The sequence below is a fragment of the Ictalurus punctatus genome, chromosome 22, assembly GCF_001660625.3.
Source record: "Ictalurus punctatus breed USDA103 chromosome 22, Coco_2.0, whole genome shotgun sequence".
Lineage (NCBI taxonomy): Eukaryota > Metazoa > Chordata > Actinopteri > Siluriformes > Ictaluridae > Ictalurus > Ictalurus punctatus.
In genome coordinates, this window is record NC_030437.2 from 15,787,419 (window position 1) to 15,812,311 (window position 24,893).

A 24,893-nucleotide genomic window follows, 5' to 3' on the forward strand; every position below is an offset into this window, starting at 1 on the left:
GTACATTTCCATATGGCTACTTCTCTGTGTGCACCAAAACCACCTCTGGTGTTTATTACCAAAAAGCTCTATTTTGGTTTCATCTGACCATAGAACCCGATCCCATTTGAAGTTCCAGTAGTGTCTGGCAAACTGAAAATGCTCGAGTTTGTTTTTGGATGAGAGTAGAGGCTTTTTCCTTGAAAACCTTCCAAACAACTTGTGGTGATGTAGGTGACTTCGGATTGTAGTTTTGGAGATTTTCTGACCCCAAGACACAACTAACTTCTGCAATTCTCCAGCTGTGATTCTTGGAGATTTTTTATCCACTCGAACCGTCCTCTTCACAGTGCGTTGAGACGATATAGACACACGTCCAACTCCAGGTTGATTCATAACATTTCCAGTTGACTGGAATTTCTTAATTATTGCCCTGATGGTGGAAATGGGCGTTTTCAATGCTTGTGCTATTTCCTTATAGCCACTTCCCATTTTGTGAAGCTCAACAACCTTTTGCTGCACATCACAGCTATATTCCTTGGTCTAACCCATTGTTATGAATGACTAAGTGAATTTGGCCTATGTGTTACCTCACATTTATACCCCTGTGAAACAGGAAGTCATGATTGAACAATTTCCTGTTCCTAGTCACCCAGGTGTGCTAAAAATATAAAATATTAATGGGAATATACTTCAAATATATTTTTCTCATATGAATTCATAGGGGTGCCACTAATTGTTGCACAACTATATTTAACAAAGAGATTTTTTTTCTGAGAAACCTGTGTTGTGTTTGCAGTTGTTTGATATCCATGAGAGTAGTGTAATTTTTCTATTTTTTTTGTACAAAATATCAAAACATTAAACAATAAAGACAATTCATCACAGCCTTCTTTGCTTATATTTACCAAGGGTGCCGATATTAGTGGAGGGCACTGTAGCTTTGAGTCATCTGCTCAGATCAACCTTTCCAGGATGACAGCAATACAGTGTTATGGCTTATTGTTCTATACTCATTTGACAGCACAATGTTCTTAAAATAGACACCGTGTTGAGCGATGTAAATGATTGCTCCCTGCATTCTCTGATGAAAAATTGTGATTTGAGATTTAAATGTCAACACAAGCCATGTTGCAAATAGATATTTGGAAATATGGTTGCAACTGTTGTCTGTTAAAGTGAAAATCAAGCATCTGTGTGCTGATTTCTGTCCCTGTTCACACAGAGAACTTATTACATCTATTAACCCATCCATCAATCTATCCATTATCTGTAGTGCTTATCCTATACAGGGTCACAGGGAGCCTGGAGTCTCTCTCAGGGGACTCGGGGCACAAGGCAAGGGATACCCCAGATAGGGTGCCAACCCATTGCAGGGCATATTCATACACATTCACACTACAGACAATTTAGAGACAGGGCAGAGGGAGGAATCGAACCACTTAATCCTGGGGATCACTAAGCTAGTAGTTAGTACGTTTGCCTCGCACCTTCAGGTTTGGGGGTTCGATTCCCGCCGTCGCCCTGTGTGCGCGGAGCTTGCATGTTCTCCTCGTACTTCGGGGGTCTTCTCCGGGTACTCCGGTTTCCTCCCCCAGTCCAAAGACATGTTGTAGTCTGATTAGCATCTCTAAATTATCTGTAGTGTATGAATGATTGTGTGTGTGTGATTGTGATCTGCGATAGGTTGGCATCCCATCCAGGGTGTCCCCCATCTGGTGCCCCGAGTCCCAAGATAGGCTCCAGGCTCCCTTAACCCTGTGTAGGATATGCACTACAGAAAATGGATGGATAGATGCATTTTTTTTTTTTGGAGCCCATATCAAATAATATACATAGCTATACAAAACCTAAACTTTTAAAAGGATACTAATTCAATTATAAATTTTAAAGTAGCATTTTTTTTATTAATTATTTTCAAATTTCTACATGGCATGACACCAAACTATAACCTCCTCTGCACCAGTTCTATTTCAAGAGCTTCTATGCAGATGATTTGAGCTATTCTGTGCATTCAAATGAGGTTTAAATGTAATTATGGAACAGCTTTCTTTTTTCTTTTCTTTTTTTAAATAAAAAATTAACTCATCCACCATAATATACATTTTTAATGCAATTTAAATGTATATTTTTCTCACTCTCAGTCCTTTGAGTCTCTTTAAGGTCCATAGTATTGAGTCTTTTTTTTGTAGTCTTGTCTCTTAATTATTTATATAAATACTGTACACTGTAATAAATGATAGCCCCTTTAAGTTATGTAAACTTATTTCTTCTCTGTAAGATGTCATGACAAGTCTTGGATATTGAACTCAAGTTTATAATTTTTCAAAAACGAAACTTAAAGTAATCCATTGTCTTGACTTTTTACTGTGAGTTGAAACAAAGATTATCTTCAAGTTGAGTTTACTCAGGTCTTTAAAGCAACTTTCGTTTCTAAGTTTAACCAAACTTGTAATGCCTTACAGTATAAAGGTGAGTTAAATGAAAAAAAAAAAAAGTTTAAAATTATTCATAAAATTGTATGTGCATTCATTTAAAATCTATTTTTAATTGTATAATTCATCTTATTTTATTTAGCATTTTTATTTATTCCACTTATCCTAATTGTTCTTGCCTTCTTGTATATAAATATTGTTTTCTTATTTTATTATAAGAAAGCAGCTCTCTTTTTTTCACTCTCTTCTGATTGAGCTTCATTAAAGAAAATAGAGTAAAAAAAATAATAATACTCCAACTGGAAATATAAAGTACTTGACTTGAAGTAAGCCTATACTGTATATACAGTACATGTGAACCAGATTTGTATATATAAATCAGTATAGGAGCTAAAGTTTAAATAAAGCCACCCACTTTTTCATCATATCAGTATGGCTTAACCCCCCCATACTATCCCTCTACTGTATATCTGTACATAAAAAACTCACCTGTGGCATAAAACTGTCAGAAATTCCACAAGAACCTGGGTATGAATTAAATTTAGCATTGAAGGGAAGTGGAAACTAGAAACTAGATCCCTAAGGCAAACTGCAGTGAAGAGTGAACCTGCTGGCTTACAAGAATAATTCAAACCAGTTTAGCATCTTACATACTTTTATTGGCACATGAGAGTATAAGTTTTGAACATATATTGGTATTTTATCATCTCACAGAGTAGGACTGGCCTTCAAAAGCACATTTGGTGATTAAAAAAAACAACGAGACCTGGATGTATCTATATTAAAATCGTCTAGAGATCAAAAATCACAATGTTTGTGTCAGATTGGACAGGTTACATAGCTGTTTGTTGTTAACATATTAGCACATTACTCCTCAAATCTGTAGGGCATCCTGAAGGATTTCCGCTACAATCACAATAAATATCATTTCTCCTTATGTGATAAATCAGGAAAGCATATTTATCCATTGCTCGCACTTCATTTCGACTGACTATATGCAAACGCTTGAAGCATTGCAGGAATTTCACAGTACAAGCTTGGCAGCGTACTGACAGCGTACAAACGTCCACTTGATACAGTCTCTACCATATGCTGTAGAACCTCAGCAAAAAAAAAAAAATGATTAAATCAAATAAATGAATTAATTACACACTTCATGTAATATTCCCAGCTTACAAAATATATTTTCACATCAAAGCCCTCGGAAAGATTGTTTTAAGACAAAAGTGCTATACGGTGTCCGAGCATTACTACCATTCACCGTGTGTACTAGTACGAGTCACAAAATGCAAAAGATCTTCCTGTAGTTGATCATTTAGCCCCCCCAAAAAAAACGAAAGCTGAAGCCGATTCAAGGAACGTAGAAATGTAAGATTACTTCCACCGCCATCTATATTAATAAACAACCATAATACAGCACTGATTTACATTAACACACAATCCTGTTTGTAGTACGAAAGGTACCCTTTGGGTAGGAGGACGTCACACGACGCTACAGAAATCATTACAGAGCATTTCAAGCAGAATTCAATATTAAAACCATCCACTCAAAACGTCCTGTAATAATAGCTGTGTTATTGGATTTACGCCACTTACTGTATTTTGGGTCCCTTTCGCGTGTTCATCTTTCGCGAGTCTCAAAGCTTTAAAAAAAATGATAATCTGCTACATTTTGCACCTTCTGAAAAGACTCGAACACATGACTTATTGTAAAGAAAGATCGGAGCATGTGGAAAAAAATGACATAGAAAAAAAAACAACAAAGAGAAGTAAATTGATCCACAGTTTTGTTGGCTTAACAGATCCAGATCATGTCAGAGAAAGGTTTTTTTTTTTTGTTGTTGTTTTTTTTGGGAGAAAGCAATGGAGAGAGAAATGAAATGATTCAAAAACTGCAAGATACAAGGACCTGGATAATACCTACAGCATTATTTACAGTAGTGCACAAAGGAAAGCTCCACCCTGAAACATATTCAACGTTTATATCAAAATCTTTGGGACGTGACTATAAATGAGCGACTCTAGTGCTAGTTTGTTGGTCGGTGCTGGGTTTTTTTTCGTTAGTTGTGTGGGATGTTAGCTGTCGTGTGTTGTTCTGATGTCATTATTAGCAGGACATTGCTAGTGAGGTTACAGCGGCGTTTAATAGATGAGAAAAAACAATCATAAACGATAACGCTCAGGTTTAGCTGTTAGCTTATAAAAAGTGCAAGAGCTTCATTTCTCGCTCAGCATTTTCTACATTTAATGAGAAATCGAGCACAGAAGTAGTAGACACGTTGGCGCAAACATTGCCGTCCCAGTCTCGGCTCGGCTAGTCGGCGATCTACGAGATGTCGAGCATTGACGTTTGTATTAGCGTGAAAGTTAAAATCCTTCGAAGCTGAGCTGAGGGCACAGATGTGGATGCGAGAGAGTTGGACAGACTAAAGGACTAAAGCGCCGCTGCATCGTTCTCTTTAGGTAGATTTGAAACAAGGGGCTAAATCCTACTACAACACTATTAGTAGGTAGTCAAACTGCATTGTGGGTAACAGGAAAGTTAAAGTAGACATACACGGACATGTTAATGAAAAAGTTCATTGTTGAAGCTCAGGTTAATTATTAAGGTTAGTGTACAAATCGTCCAGGGTGGATTTATCCTTTAATCTACTCTACATGTACCATTTATCTATTGCCTAGTCTAATAACAATACAAATAGCAATCAGAGGTATATTTTACATCAGCAATATACAATATACAAAAATGTCCTTGCAAATGAAACATGAAATTTAGTCAAAGTTTAAAGTGTTTAAATCAGCTACATATATTTTAATATGTGGAGAAGTGGAGGTAGAGTGACCACTGAATGAATCGAACGGAAGTATGCTAGCCAAGCCTAAGATAAATAGAAGTAACTTCCTAATAAATTTATAATAACGCCTGCAGCTATGAGCATGCTTTATGAGTGTAGAAAGTGTGGGAAAATGAAGCTGGGTGTTTGCGTGTGTGGGGCATGTAAGGGCGTATTGCGGCAGTACATTTCAGCTCCTAGGGCTTTTTTTCGTTCTTTTTGGCAGTTTCTTTTACGTGTCACAGTCGTGTCCTGGGCATGTTCGAAGAGGCCTGGGGAGGAAGATGGAGGAGGGTGCAGGATTGTGTGTGTGTGTGTGTGTGTGTGTGTGTGTGTGTGTGTGTGTGTGTGTGTGTGTGTGGTGTTTTTTTTTTTCAGATGAGCATGTTGTTGGCTCAGACGGCGATGTTGTTGATAGAAAGGGATCAGCAGGTCTGGCACAATTTCAGTCAACCCCCGCCAACCATCTCCCTGTCGCACTCTCATTATGTCTAGCTCTCTTTTTTTTCGCTCTCTCGTCTGCGTTCACACCACCGTGCTGACGGAGGGGTCGGACAGGTTGAGCTGGCCGGTGATGTCCGTGGGATATGGCTACAGGCGAAGGAGAGAAAAGAAAACGACAGGAATAATAATAATTCTTCCTATTAATGTTAATGCGTAAATAACGCACATACATTTGGCCATTTAGTAGTCATTTTTCATTAGTGAGACGAATCCCATTTCCACCACAGGCTGTGTTTGCCCCAGACTAAATGTTGAATTATTGAATGTCAAACATGCTGTCAAGACATTTTGGAGACATTCTTGTTTTGGAGATTTATTAGTACACTTTAATCTAAAACACTTCTGTTTGGTTTTCATTTGTACGTTGTTACTTGGTATATCACGTCAAATGTCAAAAGATCTGACATGATTTATCCAGGATTCCGTGATTTCGTGATAGCAGAATTGAACGCAAAAAAAAGCAAATGCCACAATATTCAGAGGAGCTTGCAATAATAAAAAAAAAACGTTACGCAAATTTTTCCAAAATTAGCTCGAGACGCGTCATGTGACGTCATCGCAACGTGCGTCGAATTCGAGTGTAGCTAAAACGTCTCATTTACCAACAAATTTCACTGTGAAAGACAGTTTCATGCAATTGCAATTTCACCAATTCAAGTAGTTTTCTGGAAAAAAAAAAAAAGCACAAAAAACTCCGCAGCAAAATCAAGCATTTGTGTCCGCTACAATCTCAAAAAAAAAAAAAAAAAAAAAAACTCTGCAAAATTCTGTATGAACTGATTTATCTTAGTTAGATTTTTTTACATGGTAAGAACCTATCATTTTAACAGGGGTGTACAGACTTTTTATATTCATTATATTTCTATTTGGGAACCCTTCTGATGCAGGGTTGTACATAGAACCTATAATGGTTCCCCTCGTGAGACAAACTTAAGAACCCTTTCAGGTGCTAGACTGAACTGACGCTGCATTCAGACCATGCTGTAAATACTTTAATTACGAGATTATGACTTGTAAAAAGTGCTCACATCCTTGTACAGCTCGTAATTACTCGGAGAGCTCCGAATGGTGCCACCCGACAGCGGTCCATGCAACACCATACAGAAACACTCGAAATGGCAGCGGCTTCGGCAGTGAAATGTAGTTAAGTAGTTATCTGGTAATACTTCTGTGTGATAATTCGTATATTTATTACATTATTTCATTATTGCTGCTGTTTGTTTGTGTAGTAATTAGAGTAATTCCGATATGGCGTGAACGCAACATGAACTATAAGGCATAACTGGATTCTGTACAAACATGACATTGTACATTCTTTTAAAAAAGGCATCTGAAAGGCTTTTTGGATGAAGGATGGTTGGCTCTAGTTAGAACCCAACTAACGAACATTCTAGATTTACCTTCGACGAGCGTAGAATTTTAAATTGATGTCTTTTCATCAGTTTCGGTTTATAACTGAGTAAGTAAGAGTGCACTTTTCTGAAAAGGTTTCCTCAAGGGTTCTTTGTGTAGGTATGAGTTCTAGCTAGAGTTCTATTTGGATCCTTTTGTTATAGGGTTTACATTGCACCTTTAAGGGTTCCCCATAAGTGACAAACTGAGAACCCTTTAGCAAGCTAGTGCCACTGTTATCTAAGAGTACAAGCGTGAAAGCCTGATTCATCTTTGACTCTTAAACATGAATGTTTTTGTAGTTATTTTACCCTCGGTGTCTTTTACAGAGGATGTAAATGCGGGCAGGGCAGCATGGGGTGGTGGGGTGGCCTCACTGATGACCATGTTTGTAGTGTGAGCATTCCCAATCACAGCCTACAGTGCCACCTGTCTACAGACAGGTGAACATCACGAGTCTACTTCTACAACAACAACCAACCACAGGAGTCATGCTGATAAAGAGGAGAGAGGCAGTGTGGCATGTGGCGTAGAGACACCAACATTTACAAGTCCATTCAAATCCATTTATAAAGAAACACACTGATATAAAAGAAAAAGGATGATTAGGACTGAGATGGGTAAACATCAGTCTAAAGAGACAGTTTTTTTTTTTTGTGTGTGTGTATGTGTGTGTGTGTGTATTGTCTGACGAACTCTTTCCTGCATTCTACGTGCGACCTGCATGATTCTACAATCCTATATTTCTAGAAACATGACAAATATAAGAATAGCACATTTCTGCCTTCTCCTCATTTTCTATTCCTTGTAACCAGATGGGGGAAGTAGTTCAACTTATTTGACTGGCACTCTCAAATTGAAATGATTTGAGAGGGTTCAAAGTCGACGGGAAAAAGGTATATGGAGAGGAACACCGCTCCTATGTTGGATGTGTTAATGGCAAAAATAAAGCTGGCATCCATTTCACATGGAAATGTGAAACATTTGGAATAAAAGGGAAAAAAAGAGAAAAAAATAATAACAATGCCCCGGGATGTTGACAGTCAGAACCAGAACATCAAACCTATAAACTGAAGACAGTGTCACCTAAAAGACAAAGGAGTAAAGCAAGAGAGAATCAGAAAGAATGATGATTGTTATTGTGAGATCTGTCCCATTCTGAACCTGTAGGAAGATTCAAAGATTGGCGCAAATACAGTATAAAGGGACGTCTATCAGCAGGGACTCATCTGTGGAAAGAATTGAAGGGCGAGCTTGAGTCACTGCAAAGAAAACACCTGAAGGTTAAAAACAAACCCTGCTTTGGGAATAACCGAGGTGATTTTAGAGTTACGCGCTATTTGTTTGGTTTCCTTCAGCTAATTTTCTTTAATTAACCGTGGAATGTGTGTGACATCGACCACATAAAATGGGAGAATACAAGGGAGGTGGGGAAAAAAACATAGAAATACGTGTTTGTTAACGAGACCCAGCAGTGACAGGGAAGACAAGGCACACATATAAAGAAAGGATGAAAATTAAAACAAAACAAAACAAAAAAAATGTAAGAGCATCAACTTAAAGTCCCATCCAGGTTTAGGCACGGGAGAAAGTCCAGCACAGGCTTTAAAGAAGAGTCTAGCTTAGCCTCCTGTAGGAGGGACTAACCTACGATGGTCATAACCCACAACCCCTAAACTCGTATACTCCCTATGGCTATGCTCACTAGGTTCCCCGATTGGGCTTTCCCAAAGAAATGTCTGGATGGAGCACTGATGGCTGACTGACAGACATGTGGCCATGACCGTAACTCCATGTGTGAGGGGTGGATAGAGAGTCTGAGATGAAAACGTTTGGGGTTTTTTTGCGAAGAGGGATGGAGGAAGTGACAGAAAGAGAGGGAGCGAGAGAGGAAGTCAGAGGAACAGGAAAGAGGAAAGATAGGTAGATAGATAGATAGATAGATAGATAGATAGATAGATAGATAGATAGATAGATAGAATCAGAAATGGTTAAGAAGTACAGGGCAGGGTGTCATTTCTTCATCTCCTTACCGTGTCTTTGGAGGACCTACGTCTCTTGATGTTGGAGGCCAGGTTGGTACTGATGGACCTAAAAGAGGCTTTCTTTTTGGGGTCGGGCTCTGCTCTACCACTTTTCCTATCCTAAAATAAATATACAGTATATGTAGAACAATTATTTGCGTCCAATTTACTACTATCACTATTATCCTACTAATACTACTAACCTAATACGAATACTAATACTACTACAGCTGAGTGTTGTTGTTTTGTTTTTTTTCTTATCCGCCATCACGTAAGAAACATGGCGTCTGCTGTTTACTCAGCATCTCCATCCTGACATAGTGCTTTCATGCAGCCTTAGGCTTCTACAGAGCAAAAAGGACACTTATACGCACTATATTAATACTTAAAAGTCTACTCGTACCATACAATCCTCAGGCTCTCGAGGGGGAAAGACCACTACTGAGGATGGCATGATTCAAAAATAGAGCCCTCCCCAGTTGTTTCTTAGCAATGGAAAGCAAAAAAGCATTAGCGAAGCAAATGAGCAAAATGAGAAGCAATAAAGACATAAATAAGCGGCTTTTTTTTTGTTTTGTAAAGGTAGGAGTGGTTCGTTTCATGGAGGAGGAGGTGAGGGGAATGGACAACCAATTGAGAAAAACAGAATCTAAATCGAAACTCAAGAGCATCCCATTGCATTATACCCAGGGTCGTGTATAATGACTGGGAGGGCTAAGGAGGGGGCCGTGAGGGCTCATAAGAGGGGGTAGGATAATACCAGGAAGGAGGGGGAGTGACTTCAACCAGAGGACATGCAATACATGGAACCGAAAAGGAAATGCAAAATGAATGACATGACAGTTGACCTTGTCTGGTACTGTCCTTTACTTGTCTTTGATTTCAGACCTGTTTTGGGGTCTACTGGACCTTGATTCCATCTAGTAGACACTTCCTCAGACTGAAAAATCCTACGCAGATATGCAGATAATAAACATAGGATTACATGATTGACCTTGTGTTGCCAAGTATCTCTATTTATATAATCTCTATATCTCCTCTAGAATAAAGTGTGTTTTATTATAAAATATTTATAATAATAATAATAACAGTAAGAACACGTTTCTGACTCGGAAAGAGTCATACTTGTTTTTCCATCATTATTTTTCTTTCTCTCTGGCAGAAAAAGCAGGATTTTCCCATCACAATTCATCACACTGTAACCAAGATGACAATTCAAGTCTTTTTTTCCAGTAGGTCAGTGGAAGATCTCAGAGAAAGCACGACTGTTTTCAGTTCTTTCATGCGCCTGTGTTTTCATCTGCTGCGTTTCAAACCCCTCTGATGAGCCGGTGTCTCAGCACCGGAGAGCTGACTCAGAGCGCATGGGTTCTCGATCTGCACCTGGTATGTGCCGTTTGAAGTGCAAATGCCAGGGGTAGATCAGAGCAGTCATGCATTCAGAAAGTCACGGTGTGAGTGAGTGAGGCGAGTTGTTTCGTATCGCACCATGGGATGAGTTTTACACTTTTGGGTTTTGAGGGCAGATTTTCTTGTCTTTTCAGAGCCCCCAAAAAATCACCATGTGTTTCATCTCATGTACTGGTTTGGTTCATATAGAGTTGTGAGTATATGAATCCACATATTGTCTTCTTCGTTTATTTGCTGGTTTGTTGTCTTTTTCCTTCAGCTCATAAACCACGAGGAAAAAGAAACAATGAAATCCTGATTTCCTCGTGGACCAACAGCAGTCTAATTATACACCCTCATCAGTGCTGGCCCTTTGTCTATATGTGGGTAGAATGCGTAGGCATATTAACAATTGTGTCTTTAGTAGGCGTAAAGAGCCTTCAGGCCAAAACATGTTGTGAGGAAGACAATCAAGTACAAACTTTTTTAAATATTTATGTCTAAATGACCTTGAGAGAAAACTGTGGGCTTTGTTGCTGTGCAGATTTTTAAAAAAATAATAAAATAAATAAATCTTTGCCTGATGCATAATGAGTAGAAAATAAGTGCTATATCAATAAAGCAGTTTTAAAGTACCCCTGAACTTTTTAATGGATGAACTACTTTTGTTTGGCTGATTCTGATGATGGACACATGGTGAGAACAGTCATATTTTTACATTTTACATTTACAAACAGACTTTCTTAGTACCTCTGTAAAAAAAAAAAAAAAAAAAAAAAAAACTGATTTGAGAGCATTACATGTAAGATCGCTTTGCAATCTAAAAAAAAAAAAAAGGCTACAATATGTAAATAGTTAAAGGATGACATGATACCCAGACACTTAGCTAGCTAAGTGATAAATTGCCAAATATTTTGCGATGAACAAAACCATGGTTGCTACGGCAGCATTAGATTTTTGCAGGTTTGGATGCAGTTTTTTAAACTCTCTGAAAACATGCAAATGCTAATAAAGAGTCAGTTTGCATACATGCATATTCATGATACCTAATTTGCATATTCATGTCTGTTCATGAGCACAAAGGGGCAGAGATGTTCCAAGAAAAGATTTGTAATTTATTGGGGCCTTAAATAAAAATGAAATGAAATGTATTTATCAATTCTGCGTTATATTTTTTTAACATGTTCAAGGGGTACTTTAATATTTTTTGCTTTTAATGCATTTAGAGTCCAGCTAGCTAATGCAGTGAGCACTATACTAAAACTGAGCATTATGTTGTACCTCTACAGCACCACAGCTGGGCTTTTTCGTGGGAGTAGGGCAGGCCATGCTGTTTCGCACCAGCTTTTTGCTGTTGAGTAGGCCGGTGACTCAGCATGTACAGAGCCAGAGGCCAGCAGTGAAGGAACAGTGATCTGAACACACGCAGGACGGGTCTCTGATTCCTGCTGGAGCCCCACTGAGACATTCAGCTAGCATGGCCTTTCAGATTGAGCACTGCCCAGCGTGCATCTGCTCCACTCCACCATAGTGTGTGTCGTGGTGTGTGTGTGTGTGTGCACTGCTTTTCTTAGTGGTGGTTTAGTAGGCGTGCATGAAGGAGCAGCTTCCTCATGATGCCCACAGTGGAAGACGGAGAAGGAATAAATCCTTAGCATGCATTTGCAGTGAACCATTCACATTACTCTCCAAATTTGCACCTTATTTGTCCTAATCTGTGCTGATACAGTACTCGTTCAGTATAATCAGGGGTTAAATATGGATTTAGCGAGGTGTTAGGTGAGAGCCTTTCCTCCAATAAATGTGTGAGGACACATGAGATCCCTTCTTCCTATATAGTGGCAACAGTATACAGTAGCTTAATTAATCTTGTGACCAGTGACACCAAAATGTGCTCAAAACAAGTTTGTAATATTTCTGATTCTTAATATAGCTAATTATAATTTGTCAGTGTTCATTGTTTGTTCGTTCAAAATGATTGAGATATATGATACAGTAAAGCCCTTAAAAAAACTATTAACTGAAAATATTGAGTAGTCATATCCTGTGGTCATATCCTACTCACATCTTGACTTGACAGATTATTAGCTATAAAGCTACTATCACTAGCTACATAACTAGCTAGGTTGCAAGTGTGCCTTTTGAGCACATTTAGCACTATCCAAACAGTAATCATTATAACTGAACAAAAATTACCTCGAAAATTGAATACACATCTGCTCTCATGATGCAAGCCATATGTATGAAGACATTTTTGATTTTGCTAGCATGTCTAGTGGTTACTATTCATCTTGCTAGTTCAAATAGGCTAGCTAGCTCTCATGCCAAGCTACTTCAATGACAGAAATCATCTGAATTACTTTGGCTAATGTTCAAGCAGGAAACACAGAAAACGGTTGAAGAAAAAAGGTTAATTAAGCAGTGAGTTGTAATACTAGTAATAATACAAATAATAATGCTAGTAAGGCTGACCTGAACAACATTTTACAGGCTTCGGATGCTAGGTGGTGTTTCCAAGTATCTGAATCTCAAAAAGACCCTTACATACTAGTATAATAACGTTTATGCTTCATAATTTAGCAAATGTGTAAAAAAAAAAAAAATGAAATAAAATTTTAAAAAAATTATTGCAGCTTAAAATCACCAAGAAATAATAATAAAAAAATATTATTTTCGCAAAAACAAAGTCAACAAGACATGAGCAAATAAATAACAAGCCAAGATACTGCATTCGACCGCTCAGTATCTAAGCCTTGGTTTAAATGAAAACATACAGTGCCCACCAGAATTATTGGCACCCTTTAAAAGTCAAAATGACTGCATAAAACACAATAATTCCAAGTTTCCACTTAAACAGTTGAACAAGCTGTCTTTGTTCTCACAAAATTCACTCTCATTAGAACTACTTTTTTCAAGTTTTTTCTCTCAAAAATAAGTTATAATATAAACTCAAAAATATTGACACCCCTAAAAAAAAGAATTGTACCTGTAAGAATCATAACTGTTTCAGCAGCTGTGAAACAATTACAGAAGTAAAATTAAGTAAAATAATAATAATAATAATAATAATAATAATAATAATAATAATAATAATGGTTGAAAGTGTTCAGCTATTCACTTTGATTCAATGATACATATCTAGAGACTTGTGTCCAGTGTTTGATTAATAGTTGGCATTATAAAGTAACACATTATTTAAGTCACATGACAAGTCTTAAGTCTTCCTGGTTATGTATATGTGCTTGGATGAATTCCAAACTGCTCACAATTTAAACATATAGTGCACTACATACTGTAGGATGGGGAAACCATTTCATTGCTTACATGGTGCACTTATATAGGGGATAGGAAGTTAAAGATGAAGCTTCTGAATACCAACTAGAGAAAAAAATACCAAAATGACAAATAAATACTCGAGTATTTGATTAGTTTGGGCCAACCCTAATATGTAGAGCCAAAAAAAAGCCACAATGTGATTTATCAGATCGGATAGTTAAACAGATTTCATCACCATGTTCCGTCACATTTTAAGACTGGAATTTACTTCATATTTGAATAAACCAATGGTGCTGGAGCTTCACTCCCATGCGCTCACACCCTATTTAACCCCTGATTTTAACTACCTCAACTATACTCTTAACTATTATTGTAAATGCAGTGCACATAAATAAATATTCAGTACTCACCATGCAAATTAAGTTTACATGCATTAATACATAGAGTGTTGGTGTTAAATGTAAGCTAATTATCCTGTGGCTTACATTATTCTATGCGTACAACATGCCCCTTACCAAAGCTGCACTGTTTAGATAAGACCTATATCATATTTGCCTCAAAATGACCTTTAAATTGAGCTTTCTATCTCAAAGCTGAAAGAAATCAACAATTTATTTGCATTCAGTGTCATAAACAGAAACATAGCAGGTATCAGCAGTAGGCAGCCGTCTAGAGACTCATGCAGACTCTTATCCTGTAGGAAGAAGGACTGAAAGGGAGTGCCATACCTGCAGGTTCTTCCTCCAGACATTAACCGCTGCAAAGGCCAACTGCATCTGCTTCCTGCGAGCGTCTTTGTGTCGCTTGTACGCAATCTCGATGAAGATGAGGAAGATCCCGGCGACGATGCCGCCAGCCACCAACATAAACACGCCTGCAAAACAAATGTTGCAATACCTCACTATTGATATGCGAGCTTAGGCCAGAACCTTCATTGCAATATTCATATCTAAATAGACTTCTTGTTTCTACAAGAAGTGGCCCATACCTGCCATATTCTCAAAGGTGAGTGTGGCTGGGGCATTGCTCCTGGAGTCACACTCCTGGTATCTCACCCAAGTTTTATCCAGGTCCTCCATGAACCCATTCTCATGAGAGCTGTCGATTCAGAGAGTATAGGTCCGAAATTAGACCGCTTAAACCAAGATGAAGATGGAAATGGAAAGCAAAGACAACGTGGATGATCTGATGCATTATGATTGCATTACCTGAGAATGGCCAGGGAAACATTCTGCTTCCAAGGGCTGTCTTTACGCATGCCGATGCCAAAGCCCGAACGGAAGAACAACTCTCCCGTGGTGACCAGGTCGCACTTCTGCGAGGCTTCAAACTCCAACACAGCTGAATCCCAGATAAAAGCATGGAGTTTGCTAAAGGAAGGAAAGGAACTGTGTGTTAGTGCTGGTTCGAATCTTAAATCGAATCTTAAAATTGATATTTTTAGTTAGGTTTTTCCATGTTACTTCATTATCACTACGAAAATGGTCAAGTATTGTATGTAAAAATGAAAAATGACGATAAAAATGAAATAATTTTGCATTTTATGCTCAGAATGTCATATTTTATGCATTGCTCCATGGTCCTGGAGAAACGCCATTTCGTTCCAATGTATACAAGCGATATACTGTAGAGGAATGATAATAAAAACCCACTTGCGTTAACTTGACTTGACATATGAGGCAGGAATAAAACATTTTCGGATAGGAATGATAGGAATATGACAGGAAGAGAATCAACTTTGGGGAGGTATGGTACAGCGAAACATGAAAAGGAGTTACTGTTACCACCCCAAGTTGATTCTTTCTCTATAACATCATCTCCCAGACTGTTTTATACAACAACAGACGTACATACTTACTCACTCTTATACCACAGCAATGACAGGTGCCCTATCACACCACAGCTACCAGTGGAGGAGGGTGTGGGCTGACACATGCTTCCTACAAAACATGCGCAGGTCTGGCACTGCATCTTTTCAAACAGCTGCTCATGCTGCATCACAGCGCAGTCACACACACTCCGAGGAAGTGCTAATTGCACTCTTCCATATACATGAGCTCACAGACTGCCATGATTGGCTAGCATCGTTCTGAAAGAGTAATGCCATTCGTCCTACACAGATCACACAGCCAATTTTGCTCTCTTGGACTCCCGGCCTCAGATGTTTACAGTCGCGATTAGAACTTGTATCTCTTGACAATAGGTTGAATGCTTTTCTGTTGCACCACTCATCATATACTTTATGATCACCTCTCATTATCGTTATACTGTATGTCAAGGCAAACACAACACCACAAATGGCTGGGATGAATATGAGTATATCTGTCTCACTGACCCGTCTCGCACAGCCTGGATGGCCTCAGCGGCGCTCTCGTAGTTGTGCTTTTCCATGTGGCGGTACATGGTGCTCAGCTCAACTTGACGCCGGAAGTAAATGTCCACAGAGCTTTGCTTCACCGTGGCGTAGATGAACTTGTCTGATGGATTTCGCAGCTGCAAGAAAACAGCACATCAGAAAGTGTCCTCAATCAGTGTTACATCCCAAACCTAATGATTATGGAGACCAATAACCAAATGTGAGCTTTTTTTAATTCAGTGGTTGAATGTGTGGTTCTTCAAGTGAATAATTTAAGACGGTACAAGTGTGTCCTAAAACGCATGCAGTGAAGTCCCAGAATCCAGCTTGTTCAACACCACTGAAAGCAAGCAATATGCTCTACTAACATTCAATACCAAGACTGGTTTGTCCTACTGTAGGGTATCCTCAGTATGCCTAATAAAATGTAATTTCATGCAGGATCAGATTGTGACAAATAACCAGTGTCTGTGATTCTATTAACTGCTCATTTGAATTCAATTGGGTGTAAAATGATGCTAGTCACACTAATGTCCTAATAATGTGTCAATATCATAGAAAAACAAGCATAAATGATGTCCGTTTGAACCAAACTGCAAGAATAAATCTAAAAATAAATGTCTATATGATATCAAATGCTGTAACACAGTGCAACTGATTTCAATTTCCCTTACAGAAATATCACAGCACATTTCATCTGATCACATTTCAGCAAGTTATGCCCTGAAATTGCACGTGCGAACTCAAGAAAAGAAATGTAACATTATGTAAAATAAATAAATAAATAAAGTGTCAGAAATAAAATCACATGTCCTTCAGGTGAGCAATTAATATATAAAAAAATAGTGAATCATGTTGGGGGGGGGGGGGGGGGAAGGGGGGTGGAAAAACTAATCACGTGAAAATCCCATGTAAAATAAACATTTGTAAAGTAAAAATGATGCAATAATAAACGTATTATGTACAAAAAAAACAAAAAAACAATTGTAAATATGTTACAAAATACATGAAAACATGTGAAACATTTACAGTTGAAGTGTGTAAATTTCACATCAGCCACTAATCCCATATGAAGGTCATGTGACTTTTCTGTAAGGTTTTTACGGGAGCAAAGTTCAGGAATAAAACGTTCTAATAGCTCCTGATGGTTCCTATTTGCTCAATGTGCTTAATATTTAAACAGCTTATCCTCATAGGAGTAATCTGTGCTGTGATCTTTTCATTAAAAAATTTGTGAACCACTTTTCTGTTCATATCAAATGTCATTTCGTCAGGGTAGGTACAGCAGGTTAGAGGTTTCCCTTGGTGAGAGAATGGCGTCTAAATATAAGTTGAAAAAAAGAGAGCTTTGTTGTGTACTTAGTTACTCATCCTAATTCTGTACCGTGTAAAACATGAGACTCATGGAGAGTGTAAATGTTGTGTCTGTAAATTTCTGTGCAGTTTTATGGCATGCAAGGCCGCTCCATGCTCCATGACAGAGTCATGATCTCACCCTAGGGTCGTTGATGCCGGTAATGCGCTCCTCAGGCCGATCCAACACTAGGAAGGCTGCCAAATTGGCAGTATAAGATGCAACTATAATCATAGCAAAACCAGCCCACACCATACCTAAAATCCTCGCCGAAAAGCTCCGTGGGGCACCTGGGTAGAAAGAGATGGAAGTAGTCAGGAGACATGCCTGCTAAAAAAAATAAATCAGTCATATATTGAGTAAATTCTCATGAGACAGATTGAGTGAGAAATTCTGTTTGCTGTCAGGTACCTTCTCCAATACCGGAGTTCAAAAGTACCCCCCAAGAGAACCACATGGCAGAGGATAAGGTGAGGGCGTCCTCTTCTTCCTCTTCACTATTCACTTTAAACCTTCCAAATGGGCTGCAGAGCAAAGCACATCTCAACTCAAGACACTCCCACTGAAGATATCCTGATCTTTGATATTATTTTATACACTGTATATATGTTCAGAAGTATGTGGACACCTGACTATCACACCCATATATGCTTGCTGAACATCATATTCCAAATCCATCAGCATTGCTATGGAGTTGGTCCTCCCTTTGCAGCTATAACAACCTCGACCCTTCTTCACTAGATTTTGGAGCATGGCGGTGGGGATTTGTGCCCTTTCAGCCACATGAGTATTAGTAAGGTTGGGCAGTAATGATGGGCGAGAAGGACTGGCATGCAGATGTCATTCCGATTCATCTCAAAGGTGTTCAGTGGGGTTGAGGTCAGGAGACTTCTACACCAACCTTGGCGAACCATGTCTTCATGGAGCTCGCTTTGTGAACAGGGGCATTGCCTTGCTAGAACATGCTCAGGCCTCTTAGTTCCAGTGAAGGGAAATCTTAAACCTACAGCATGCAAAGACATTCTATAGAGTTGTGTGCTTCCAACTTTGTTGCAACAGTTTAGGCAAGGTCCACATATGGGTCTGATGATATGATCAGGTGACCACATACATTACTTTTGGACATATAGTGTACATGCTCGGTAGTCTCATAAGCACTGCATGCCCAGCACAATAAACTGAACTGATCAATATAGTAAGTGAAGAGCTTCTTTTACCTGAAACGGTCTAATAGGTAGAGCATCACCGCCACAACATGGACCGAAAGACCCACCAGTAACCACAGAGTGCTCTGAAAGGGTTGCATGAACGAGTCCAGCGTACTGCGAGGTATTTCCTGCATTCAACAACATGGCATTACTCACAGCCCGAATACACACCACCCACACGGGCTAGCCTGCCACCATACGGAGCATCCAACATATTCTGTAGGGGTATTATTAGATTCCTCAGAAGTAAACAGAGTCACAAGTTTCCGTCTCAAATATAGTCAGAGGAGGAAATGTAATTAACGGGAGGAACTGTAAAAGATTTCTGGGCAGATTTCTAGGCCTGCTCTCAGAGGACTTTGAAGCAGAATTAATTACATTTCAATGACTATTTTCTGATGAAGTTTAAATGAAACTGAACTCAAAATATTGGCACCTAGCTAACTCAATGCATGTAGGATTCTGATACCTAATTTATTGGTATATAATAAATTATATACCAATAAATTATAATATAATATAAATTATATAATCTATCTATCTATCTATCTATCTATCTATCTATCTATCTATCTGTCTATCTATCTATCTATCTATCTATCTATCTGTCTGTCTATAGAGAGAGAGAGAGAGAGAGAGAGAGAGAGAGAGAGAGAGAGAATTAATATGCTAATACACTAAGGGGTATATTTGCTAGTACAAATGAACAACATATAGGCATTTTAATGAGCATTGGCACTGGTGGGCGTGGCTTATTTATCTGGTGAGCTATTAAGAACGACACGCAAATAACAAAAAAAACAAATGTATTTTTCCCTCCTATTTTCTCCCTAATTTGATTTTGGCTACTTCCCAGCCACCAGCCAGCTCTGCCCAATCATACGACAGCTACTAAGTGCCGAGGGTGAAGGTTAACACGTGCTTCCTCTGAGACATGTGAAGCCAGCCTTTTCAATATCTTTTCAAACTGCTGTTCAGGCTGCATCACAGTGTAGCATTACACATTCGGAGGAAAGCACTATCTGCCCTCTTCCACATACATAAGCTCACAGATGCTCACATTTAGCTACTGTTTGAAAGGAGAGAGCAGGTATAAGACCCCTCACACCCAGAGAGCATGGGCAATTTCACAGTTAATTGGCAAACTTTCGAACATGGATGGCTGTAGCATCATCTGTATTCAAATGATCTCCGGACAATAGAGCGGACACTTTTTTTTAGTTTGCTTATCTCTGTAATATCTAATGGTTATATAATTACTGCTGTTTTAACATCACTGTTTATTATGGTTTATTTAAGTTTTATTACTCTAACTTGTTATATTTTATATTATATTATAAAACACAGACGGCTCAGCAGAGAAAGCCGACCGTGACCGGAAAATGCAGACTTTGCACAACTCGTTCTGGTTTGTGGCTCCATATTGTTTTATATTCCGTCCAATAACATCATAATAACGTGACCGTGATGATAAATGATAAATAGTGCATTCAATATCAAAGTCAATAATTATTACTAGCCTTGATAAATCTATATATGTTTACTGTTACAATAAGAACAGCATTTTGCGATGTAAACTCCCACAAATGCATAAGCAACAACGCAATAATGCAAAATACTAGTGAGTGCCACTTTGAATTCTCTTACTGTCTCAAATGCCACATCTTCTGAGAACTCCAACACCCAGAATCCTTATCTGGAGCTCATTCCAGTCTTATTTACTCCTGTATCCATACTCCTCAGTTTGTTTTGATCATTGCAAGTCTTGTTTGCACTTTCTAGCATGCATTACTAGGGCGAGTCCACGACTGGGGTGCCATTCTTTTGCCCCACTGTTATTACATTTAAAAATATGTTAGAAAAAAGACATTTTAAACACAGGTAAAATGGCCTTCACATCTGCCTATATGCATGTTTCAGATAAATAATTTAAAACATTAATAAAAAACAAACAAACAAACAACTATCTACAGCTCAATATAACTACACTTATTGCATAGACATTAACATACTGCAAAAAAAATCGTATTGTTTGGGTATTAACGTGCGAATCTGTTATCCTATCATGCGTGAAACATCCTTTTAAGTGAGGCATACATTATAAACTATGAAAAATGTACATGCTCAAAAGGAAGTGGCATCATCCAAATTTCCTGAGGATCAAGGGAAGAAGAAAATGCCTCAGACTGCTTGTTGATCTACTGTTTTTGCCTTTCGTGCTTCTTTATTGTCTGCTTCATGTTTTCCTTAATAAAAGAAAACATTTATTTTCTACCTGAGAGTGTCTCTCTGCTTTTCTGTCTCGATCTGACAATTATTGGTTATCTGCTCTTACATGCTCCGTTTTAATAGACCATGATATTTTTTAAATATCAAAAGCATGCTTGCAACAGTGTCATTTGTGTAAAGTATATTAAATATCTGCTTTAATCATAGTGAATGATGGGGAGTGATAAGGAAATTTCAGAAGTGAGGTACCTTTTTGACAAGGATGGTGAGCCCCTGGTACTTAAACGGTTTGGAGAACTCGATGTACTGGGCTCGTTCGTTATTGATGGTAAGTGGAGCCACAATCATGTCTGCCAAGCCACCCAGCAGCTCTCCCATCATGCCGTTCCACTCCTTCTTATTGCTGTTATTCACCTAATAACACATAGGAAATCACACTCCGCAATATGTCCTGCTCGCAAAGGACTGTTTGTAATCACACCTGTGAGCAATGACTCTGCAAACTGTAAATGTCCAGAAAGAGGCAGACGTTTTATGGCTCTCCGGAGTGTGACCTTGCTAAAAGACGAATGGGAAATTAGGGGACGAAGGAAATCAATAAAGTGCTGGAGTGTATAACTCACACGCTCCTGGGTGCCAAATTTCCCATCAGCCACTAGGTGCACTTCGTAGGTGAAGTTCATTGTCATTGCGAGTTTGATCAAGAGGTCGATGCAAAACCCATAGCAGCACTGAGGCACTATGGGACGACCTGGAGATATGCCAAATATAACAATGACAATCATGTACAGAGATGTACCGACACATATATATCCTCAAAAACTCCACATATATACAATTAAGTGCAAAAATTTGTGCGAATCCCCACCCCACAACCCCTATCCCATGCCCAAAATGGTTTCTGAATGAAAAAAGGAAATTCTGACTATTTCACACAAACTGAATTGCAAGAAAGTTTAAATTGAAACGTGGGTGGATTTTGTAACCAGACACCAATCCAAAATATAAACAGGTTTCTCCATGACCCTCTCAAAACGTATTTGCAGTGTGTGAAAGCTGGCAGATAATAATAAAAGTAGGATGATGAATGGGCAAAGATTGGCTAAGATTGGGGTGAAAAATTGCACCTGTGAGGATCCAAAAGCTCTTCCGAGGATATAAAACAGGTTTATAGTTACTGGAGCAAAGGGTGAGTATATGTTATTAGAGAATATTTATATCACATTCAGAAAGAGAATGTTTGAACAAATGTTTGAACTGACTTCCCTTTTCCACTTAAAATACACTATATGGCCAAATATTTGTGGACACCTGACCATCACACCCATGTGAGGATCTTCCCCAAACTGTTAGAAGCACTCAAATGTATAGGATGTCTTTGTATGCTGTAGCATTACATTTACATTTATGGCATTTGGCAGACGTCTTTATCCAGAACAACTTGTATTCATCTCATTTATACAACTGAAGGTTAAGTGCCTCGCTCAAGGGCCCAACAGTGGTAACTTGGCAGTGCTGGGATTTGAACTCATGACCTTCCAATCAGAACACCAACATCTTAACCACCACCACTGCATTACAATTTCCATTCACTGGAACTAAGAGACCCAAACATATTCCAAAGATATATTGCACAAGGCGAGCTCCATGAAGACTTTACCAAAGTTGGAGTGGAAGAACTCGAGTGTCCTGTACAGAGCCCTGACCTCAACCTCACTAAACACCTTTAGGATGAATTGCACCCCAGGCCTCCTCACCCAACATCAGTGCCTGACCTCACTAATGCTTTTGTGGTTGAATGGACAAATCCCCAGAGCCACTTTACAACTTCTAGTGGAAAGCCTTCCCAGAAGAGTGGAGGTTATTATAAGAGCAAAGGAGGACTAAATCTGGAACGGGATGTTCAACAAGAACATATGGGTGTGATGGCCAGGTGTCCACATACATTTGACCATGTAGTTTACGGATATTAGCATACGCTATTACTATCACCCCCCCCCCCCCCCCCCCCCCCCAACACCACCACCACCACCCTAGAGCAGAAGGCACTAGAAGGAAGGTGCTATCTGCCCTCTTCTGCATACATGAGTTCACAGAGGCTCATGATTGGCTAGTGTTACTGTGACTGACAGAGGAGAGTACACCATCCTTCCTACCCTAGGGGACAGTATACCATCCTTCCTTTTCCCAAAAATAGGTTGAACGCTTTTCTAAGGGGATGCAAAACTTTTGCACTCCACTTTATCTTTCATTGCAACCTGTATTACCAGGAATTGTCTCGTTGGGCCCAGTGCAGATCACTTTTTTGATCAGGACTCCATTTACGGTGTATTCCTCTTTACATGTCCCGTCTCGCAGCGTCGGCTTCACGTACACAAACGGCTCTTGATGAATGGTGACAATCTTTAATGACACCAAAGTTGATTAATCACAGCATAAAAAACCAAAATCTGTCAGTGACGAAGTGCAAAATGATCAGTACTAAGCACCTTCAATCTTGTTGACATCTGATAACCTCTCGGCTTCTCAGTGTCTCCTCCTGGCCAAATGATCTTCCTCTGCGTGTTCATCATGACCTGTAAGTTGATCAGTAAAATATTTGCATTTCAGATAGCCTTATTCCTTGTACATCTCCAACTGCTGTACATTATTGTTTAAGGCGTACCTGCGAGCCGTTATAGACGCCCACTTGGACCAACCGGGTCTTCTGGTAGTTGAGAATGCTGTAGTGGGCGAACCTCCTGTCTCCGTCATCATTAAACTCCACGCGGCCTGTGAGGCCATCTGGATACTTGGATGACATCAGTACTCTAGCACATTGGAGGGGGTTGAGTGAGAGATCGCGTCAACCATTGCCCTCTCTCCACATTTACTGTATGACAGTGAAGAATGACACTAAGGGTGGACGTGTATTGCAAGATGGAGAATAGTGAGTGCAGCATGGTGGAGGAGGGAAGAGCTCACTCTCACAGCACACACAGAAAAGGATGAACTGAATAGATATACTCATTGCCTGTGGGCGTGATATTAAATGGGAGGGCTAAAATATAATAACTCTCAATAGCTAGACAGTGAGCCGCCCCTGAACGTACCACTGACAAGAGCTCACGTATACCAGATTTGTGTATGAGGCTGGAGCCATGGTATGTTACTGTACATTCCCAGAGTACAAGCAGATTCAAGCAGCTTTTAATTTATTCAACCCTTCATAACAGTCTTCTGCATTCATTTATCATTTAAAAGGCCATATTTTACTTTGATACACATTTACTTTCCATCTATAAAAAAAACTGCCTTTAGATAAACGAACATGTTTTGCAACAGATGGTATGGCTTCCACAGAGATATGATGTCGTCATCATGGAAGCTGTTCTGGGTTTTTTATTTATTTATTTTACCTGCAGAGATAGAAGAGAAAGCCAAAGTCTGCAGAGGAACTGTGGCACATTCTCAACGATGCTTGAAACAACCTAGCAGTCGATTTCTTTAGAAAACTGATGCAGTGTACTGATGCAGATTTGAAGGCAAGTAATGCTCACACCAACCACAAATTTCATTACTTTGATAGTATTTTCACTTTACACAGACTTTTGCACAATTCTGTCGGAAACATACAGGGGAGCAGTTTGAACTGAGTAGCCTCAATATTGTAAAATAAATAAATAAATAAATACTACAATTTAAAGTTAACTAGATAGTAGGCAGAGCTTCAGCCGTGGTCTTTCTTCCAAACTTCTGTTGTTTCATAACGCCATTAAATAAGCTTCTTCTGCAAGCATAAAGGAGATATCCGTTACTCCTGAAGGCATCATTAGCTGTAAAAGTTTCTATTGCATGAAGCTGTATTGTGTGATGCTATATATATATATATATATATATATATATATATATATATATATATATATATATATAT

The 24,893-nt window shown here is 38.9% G+C and overlaps 1 protein-coding gene across 4 annotated transcripts in view; it reads right to left on the minus strand.

Moving 5' to 3' along the window:
• Window positions 1-3,059: 3,059 nt before the first annotated feature.
• Window positions 3,060-24,893, minus strand: part of grin1b (glutamate receptor, ionotropic, N-methyl D-aspartate 1b) — a 34,332-nt gene continuing 12,498 nt past the window's right edge. For 2 of the 4 annotated variants that reach the window (XM_047149957.2, XM_047149956.2), the window contains 14 exons: window positions 23,646-23,790; window positions 23,470-23,556; window positions 23,248-23,383; window positions 21,604-21,731; window positions 21,230-21,394; window positions 18,761-18,879; window positions 17,955-18,067; window positions 17,685-17,833; window positions 16,169-16,326; window positions 15,042-15,203; window positions 14,822-14,931; window positions 14,562-14,707; window positions 9,178-9,288; window positions 3,060-5,839 (listed from right to left, as the gene is read on the minus strand). In XM_047149957.2, the coding sequence (XP_047005913.1) occupies window positions 5,774-5,839; window positions 9,178-9,288; window positions 14,562-14,707; window positions 14,822-14,931; window positions 15,042-15,203; window positions 16,169-16,326; window positions 17,685-17,833; window positions 17,955-18,067; window positions 18,761-18,879; window positions 21,230-21,394; window positions 21,604-21,731; window positions 23,248-23,383; window positions 23,470-23,556; window positions 23,646-23,790 (1,795 nt within the window). In that variant the 3' untranslated portion in view covers window positions 3,060-5,773. The remainder of the gene's footprint in view (window positions 5,840-9,177; window positions 9,289-14,561; window positions 14,708-14,821; window positions 14,932-15,041; window positions 15,204-16,168; window positions 16,327-17,684; window positions 17,834-17,954; window positions 18,068-18,760; window positions 18,880-21,229; window positions 21,395-21,603; window positions 21,732-23,247; window positions 23,384-23,469; window positions 23,557-23,645; window positions 23,791-24,893) is intronic. The other 2 variants (XM_053674618.1, XM_047149958.2) reach the window with 1 other exon arrangement.